General features: G+C 50.8%; 1 protein-coding gene across 1 annotated transcript; it reads left to right on the top strand.

The window, feature by feature from the left end:
- Positions 1–1,819: 1,819 nt before the first annotated feature.
- LOC104505262 (V-set and immunoglobulin domain-containing protein 4-like) lies at positions 1,820–6,221 on the top strand (the record flags this gene model as incomplete). The annotated part of the gene is made up of 4 exons (XM_010149966.1): positions 1,820–1,874; positions 4,503–4,859; positions 5,532–5,813; positions 6,126–6,221. Coding segments are annotated over exons 1-4 (790 nt in total), but the record flags the coding sequence as incomplete, so codon positions are not given.
- Between the last annotated feature and the right edge of the window lie 714 nt (positions 6,222–6,935).

Genomic DNA, 6,935 nt, shown 5'->3' with positions numbered 1-6,935 from the left:
CCATTCTATGATTCTAAGTTTCTACCTCACCAGCAAGGAGAGAACCTACAAGAACATCCGGATGGTGCTGCTGCCTCCATTGTTTTCCTTGGCAGGATGACAGCTGGTGGTAGCTCTTAGCCTGGAGCCTTGCCTGAATTTGTTGCACCAGGTCTTGCTGCACCACATTCAACTCTTTGCTCCAGGCTGCCCAGGTTTGCCACGGGCAAGTTTTACTGCAGCAATAAGCAGAGCTCAGCCAAAATCACATTCAGCAAGCCATCCATGTGTGGGCATGCCCCCACCCAAAGACATCAGTGAGACCTGTACAGTCCTCCTCAGTTTACTGACATTGGGGAAAATGAAGATATTCTCCAGTTTTCATTGCTCTGTGCAGAGAGGGAACAAGTCGTCATTGACAAATGGCAGTACTTCCAGAGAAGGGTCTGAGCTCAGCTGCAGTGTAACACTTCAGCTGACACACAGATATCTGTCATGATGGGACGTAGCTTTACCTCCCAGCTCCAACAGAAAATGCATCCCTGTAGTTCAGACACATCTGTCTCTTGCTCAGATACTATTCTCCAGGTGCAGTTGTTAAAACTATATGCTAAGGTATGTCTATTGTATAAATGCCAAAAATCTGCTTTAGTGGATGACTAAAAGCCTGTAACAGACTTCACTAGGTCAGTAGATTTGCTTTTATACATGTTTCTTATCTTCTGGAATTCCTTCTCCTTTCAGTAATAATTAGCAGGTACCTATTAATCCTGCAGGTAACACCTATTGATAACTTTTGGATGTACCTGTAAAGGTACCCCTACAGAGCATACCCAGAATGTCTCCTGGGTTGAAGTCGTAAGTTCCCTCCTTAGAAGACACTGCGTGTGCTTGCAGAGCGTGAGTCATGATGACTTTTGCCCATGAACTGGACTATCGCAGCAGAAACGTGTACCGAGGTAGTCTGTGACGCTGTCAAAATGAGAGCACCGGGCAGTGACCGTAATACCTCTTCTCTGCACATTTTCTGCTCCTAAATTTCCTGGTCTAAAAGGCTTAGACTGTTTGGCAAAGAAACTAGGGCTGGTGGTCCTCCTTGCTCGGGTCACAGACTGACCTACTCAGAAAACAAACGGGGTTGCCCTCAGAGGGTCTGTTGCTGCAGGAGTTGGTACCAGCGTGTGGTGGAAGAGCTGAGTCCTGCCAGCAGGAGAAAACACGAGGGGGACGGAACTGAGCATCACGGGGTTGGTCTCTGCTTCATGCTCCTGTGTGGTGTTCGGTGAATCGGCGCACTCAGACCTCTACTTTTCCATTTGTGGATGCCCAGGTTTGAGCCCTCATGGTACAGTGGAGATGCTGAGCACTCTGCTGAGCAGTATCATCACACACAAGTCAGAGGGAACTGAATTTATGCTTCACAAGCATCCTCGTTTGCCTTCCCTTGCCACTGAGTGCTTGACTGTGTAGTCATCATAAAGCTTATACTGAGAAGTGAATGTAAATGTGGAAGAAAGCAAGCAGAAAAGGAAAAACAAAAAAGAAACAAAAAGGGGAACATAAAGAATCATAAAAAAGAGCACTAGTCAAAAAAGTCAAGAGAATGGTAAGAGAAGTGGGTGGGGACAGGGGAGTAGGAAATGTCCTTATAGTCTTTGTCCATCCTTTACCCTTCACCTAAGTCAGCAGTGAAATGGACTCGTGATACTTCAGAAAGAGGATCCTGGATGACAAAGGACAGAAGAAAGGGAAGTGTTCTTCACTCGCACTCTGGACCCAGGAGTGGGGGGGTCTCTCACAAAGTGCAGGGAAAGGAGGACGGAGCTGCAGTTCTGGGAGAATGGGAGAAGTTGTGCGTATAGTGGTGTTTGTGATGGCTTTCATCAGCTGCAACGGTGAGTAAATGCTTCAGTGATGAGAACAAAAACCGGAGTACTAAGAGGGTAGGGGAAATCTTTTGAATTGCAGTGTCTTAATTGTCTCGTGTGGAAAGTCTTTAGTTTCTGTATGAAAAATAGAGCCTGAGAATTCACAGGAGTCTCCTGCAGTATCAGATACAACAAGGTGTTTTTAAGAGCGGAGTAAACGGGGCAATATTGGGCAAAAGGCCAGCTCCTGTGCCCCAAATCAAGAACGAAACAGGACTGTTCGGGGCTCTTGGAGAGGACCTGTTCTGGTGTGTTAGCTTTCCAAACAGTCTTTGTAAAGCTGGAATATGCATTCTTCTAGAATTTAATAATGCACCACTGTTGTTCTGCTAGCATGGTCCTGGGAAGAAGAGCTGTAATTGTGAGACTGGGTGCGGGCACACACGATTCCCCTTGGTATCTCCTGACCTGCTGACTCTCTAGGTGCATTAGGAGAGGTGATGCTGGAATCTTCGCTTTGATTCATATGTCCACGAAGCATATGTGCCACTCCAAGGGCACACAAGACACTGACACTGGCAGAGGAAGGCTTTGGGAAACAGGAGAAGGGTGTTTTAGCAATTTTTAGCAAGTTATGCACAGAATTGCTCCCAACATTTAGAAAAATGGGTTGAAGTATGTTCCAAATTTCATCATGAAACAACACCTTTGCAGACTTCTGGGATTTGCATCTCAAGCGACTTATTGTGAGTTAATGGAGCTGAACATAACCAGTGCCTTTGTGGGGAGGAGGGGAAAGGGGCAGTGGGATACGGGGGTATGAGTAGAAGTAAGCCAAGTCCAGCTAAATTCAGGTAATTTGCTACTTAGAAGAGGCACTTCCCAGAGGAGCTGTGGTCTCAGTGGGCAGACAGCTGGAGAGACTGGGAAAATGTGCTGGGTGCCACAAACCCCACCCCCTCTCCTCCTGCGCCCACCTGAGTGCACGGCAGGGCGCTTATCTGGTTGAAGCAGGTATGATCCAGGAAATCTAGGTCAGATCTAAAGCTCTCTAAGGCTAAAGCAAAAAGGCAGAGTTTGGTCCACCATTCCTGTTCCAGATCCAGCATTTCAGAACAGATCCCTAAAGACTCCTTCCTGCCTGCATGGTATTTCCCTGTCACCAGGATAGCTGGTGCTGTCAGGCAAGGAAGGAAGATGCTCAACTGATTTAGAAAATGGGCCAGAATATGAGTTCAATTTTTTTCCCACTATCATGCATGACGGTTAATACAAATCCCTCTGATCTGTCTTCTAATCTCTAACATAGCCCTTTGGGTTTTTGCCTGGTCCAGTTTTATTTCCCTGCGGTGGGAGAATTCACATTGTGTGTCTGGAAGACTACATCCCAGTTGAAAAAAGTGTCACTGGGAGAAAATAATTCTTTTAAAAATGCTGTCTCTGGGATTTTTATTTTGCTGAGTTTCTCCCATTCCTTCCAATCAGCTGTCCTTTGGAGTCATCCCTGATAATGTTGAAATCAGTCATCTACAGAGTGCAGCTGCTCCGCAGGGAATCAGTGGATGCTGGCAGCTATTTCAGCTGGAGCAATGCAAAACAACACGGGAGAGATGTTTAAAACACAACTGCGTCCAGATGAATACACTGGATAGCAAACATACTTGAACTTGAGTGTAACAAATGCCTTGAGGGTATTTCTGAGCAGTTTTCTAAATAGCTTCCACCCTTAGTTTTTCTTGGTGGGAGTCTGTGAAAAGAGGGAGAAATGGAAAACCTTTAAAAACTGATACATCGAGGAGTTGCATTTGACTGGGATGTGAGGTTTGAAGAATGGAGCTGTGCCTGTCCTCCCAAAGTCATTTGGTAAAGGAAAACCAAAGCTCCATGTCAGCAACAAGCTTCCACTCTGCTTAGCCCCAGTCGCTCCCTTGGCTGTCCCCATGGACACACAGATCCAGAGATGTTTGCCTTCCCCCAGACAGCACCTCCTGTTAGCTCTGGGACAGGCTTTGCACATGGTAGTACTTCTCCCCACACAGCGGTACTGCTGGGTCCTGGGAGCACCAGGAAAGTTGCATTAAGAAACAGTGACATTAAGGAATGCAAACATGTGGCATTCGTCATTAATTGCAGCGAAGCAGTAACCTGGCTTTGCTCATCCTTCCTCCCATACAGAAGACAGAAGTCATCACTGGGAGTGGTGGTGTCAGAGCATCCTGTCAGTGGGGGGAAGCCGCTGCTGTTTGACTCGTCTTTGACTTATGCAAGCGTAAGCAGAAGGCCAAGCTTTTTTAGGGTGTAAAGACTGGGGCTAGAGAGCAGGAATAAGAGATGCTTCTTGAGGTCTTGTGAAGACTGTAGCTGTGATGCTGCCACCAGGAACAGGATTTGTGCCCCACTGTACTGAGAAGGAATTGAGAACTACAAGTGTCCAGAGAGAAACAATAAAAATAGCCAGGAAGTAGAAGAAACTATTCACTTCCCTATGCCCAGTGAGGTGGGGACAGGCCCTGGCTTAGCTGGCTGTGGTGTACAGCACATCTAAGATGTGGCCATGTGCTGCCTTCCACCACCTAGTGATTCCCATCTATCCTAAGGATGTTCTCCTCTTCTGCTGCATTCTTATTTCTTCCCTTCAACTGTTGTTCCCTGCAGCCCTCCTGGATCTGTCTGGTGTCCATGAGGTCAAGGGCACATGGATGGGATCCACCACTTTACCATGTACCTACTTGCCCTCAGAAGGTTTCACACAGCAAACGCTCACCTGGAGCATGGAGCGAGACCGTAGCACCTCTACCATCTTTCGGAGGGACACTTCTGGTGACCACGTCTTGTTGTCTCGGTTCCGAGACCGGGTTAGCGTCCCAGAGCACAGCCCAGGGAATGCCTCACTCTTAATTGAGAACCTGGAAATCCCCGACAGCGGACACTACACCTGTCAAGTCACCTGGAGATCTAAAGATAACAGCCTGATAACAAAGGAGGTGACCACTATGGTTAAAGTTGTCAAAGGTAAATCCAGCAATAAAGCCCTGCTCTTGTGTAGCCAGTCTCATCCACAGAGCATGTAGGAGAAAAAGCAGCTGGTGGGAACAGTCTTTACACCATAATCTCTACCTGCATCCAGGATGGGTGTTGAGACAGCCTCCTCCCTTGCTTTGTTAGCCCTATCTTCTCCACTCACGGAGGTGTAGGGGTAGCCTGGGGAAGGAGGATCACTCAGTATACACCCCAATCTGAATCTACCGACAGGCTGCTTGAACCTGTGGGGCTCAAGATAACATCCAGAGCTGGTGTTGGTTTTGTGCAGGTAGCCAGCATCTCTGTGGTTCTTGCAGCAAGTGGGACAGTGTGTTGTACCAGCCAAATCTGCCTTCTCCCCTTCCTGAGCATCCTCAGTGTGTGCTAGAAAGAACTGGCTTTCTGCAAGAGGGTGCACCCACTCGACCGTGCAGGACTTGTGTGATATGGCAGTAGCAATGGTGGAATAGCTGCCATAAACCTGCCTTTAGGCACAGGTGAGCCAAGCTTAACCTGTGCAGAGAGGTGATGTGAGCGTGGTGCCCCTCCTCCTCCTGGGAAGCACTGAAAGCCAGAGCAAGAACTGCCATGGAGGCAGGGGGGAGCCTTCCCCAGCGCAGCCAGCGCCAGCGTGACCTGGGCCCCATCTGCTTTGTCTTCCAGTGGCAGTGACCAAGCCTGTCATCAGGGCCGGCGAGCTGGGGCTGACGGTCCCGGCAGGAGCCAGGACCAGCCTGACCTGTGTGGCCAGCGGGTCCCCCCCCATCAGCTACCGCTGGTTCAGGGGCACCCCAGGAGGGAAGGGCCTGCTCCTGAGCAGCCAGGCCGAGCTGGCGTGGGACAGCCTGCAGCCCTCCGACGCCGGGAAGTACTACTGTGAGGCAGAAAACAGGGTTGGGGCCGGGGCTGTGCAGCAGAGCGACGCCGTTGAGCTGACCGTGACAGGTGAGTCCCCAGTCCAGAGCTCCTCATCTCCTCATCCTCAGAGCCAGGGGGTTTCCCCTTTCATAGCGGGATGAGACACATAACGCTAAATATGAATTGTGTCTTATTTGCCACCCAGAGAGGAAACCACAGGCACTGGCATCCTCCCTGCTTCAGAGTGTGCCTGGCCATGGCAGGGGCCAGGAAAACGTCGCCTGTGTCTCTCTGGGGCCACGACTGTTGCAAGATGCCCTTGGCACATCATGCTCTTACCTGGCCTGTTCTGCAGGCAGGGCGTGGGGGAAATGGCCTGATGACTGGTTTCTCCCGCAGAGTCCCCAGTCACACCGCAGCCCAGCCCTGAGACTGGTGGGAACAGCAGACCCCTGCTCATCCCCCTGAGCGATGCGCCCCAGCGAGTGCCCACGAGTAAGTGACCTGGGCTGCCGGGGATGGGCTGCTGTCACCCTAGTGCTGTGAGAGATGGATGAAGTGAGCAAGACACATCTACTAGACATTCCTTTTGGGCTGCAGATCCTCGCTAGGTGGGAAGGAAACGGCCCGCCCTGTCTCTCAAGTGCAGGCGCTCAGGTGTGTGTATCTGGGTTGGAGCCACCCCCCAAGACACAGCAGCAGAGCCAGTGCTCGAGGGACCACAGCCTGGGAGCCCTGGGGGTTGCACAGCTTCCGTGGGAGGTGACTTAGGGCAAGAAACCTGGCTCGGGGCTCCATGTGTCAGGGAGCCTTAAGGTGCAGCTGCAACGGCAAATCACCCCAAGGCAGCCAGCGGGTCACCATAGGAGAGAGGAAGTGAGAAAGTCCTGTGGAAACCTGGATGAGTCCCAGCGAGATAACGCATTCCCTGGCCACAAGTGCTGGTGCCTAGAGATGTACTGTGTTGGCCAGGGCTGCCAGGGTCCCCTGGGGCAATGGCCAGGGAGGGGGACATGAGTGCCACCCACTGCCTGCACGCCTGCTGGCAGAACACGCGGGACGACTTGTCAGGGATGAAAATCTGGCTTGTCACTTCGGGAGCAGACCCAAGGGGCGTTTTCTTCCCATCCACCTCACCTGGGAGAATCAAAGCGGCATGCCTGTCAAAACGGGGCGGGCAGCTTCGGGCAGGGTTGCGGGCAGCCGCGG

Source organism: Eurypyga helias, unplaced genomic scaffold (assembly GCF_000690775.1).
Source record: "Eurypyga helias isolate BGI_N326 unplaced genomic scaffold, ASM69077v1 Scaffold41044, whole genome shotgun sequence".
In the NCBI taxonomy this organism is placed as follows: Eukaryota; Metazoa; Chordata; class Aves; order Eurypygiformes; family Eurypygidae; genus Eurypyga; species Eurypyga helias.
Note: the sequence above shows the minus strand (reverse complement) of the source record. Positions and strands in the feature narration are given on the sequence as shown.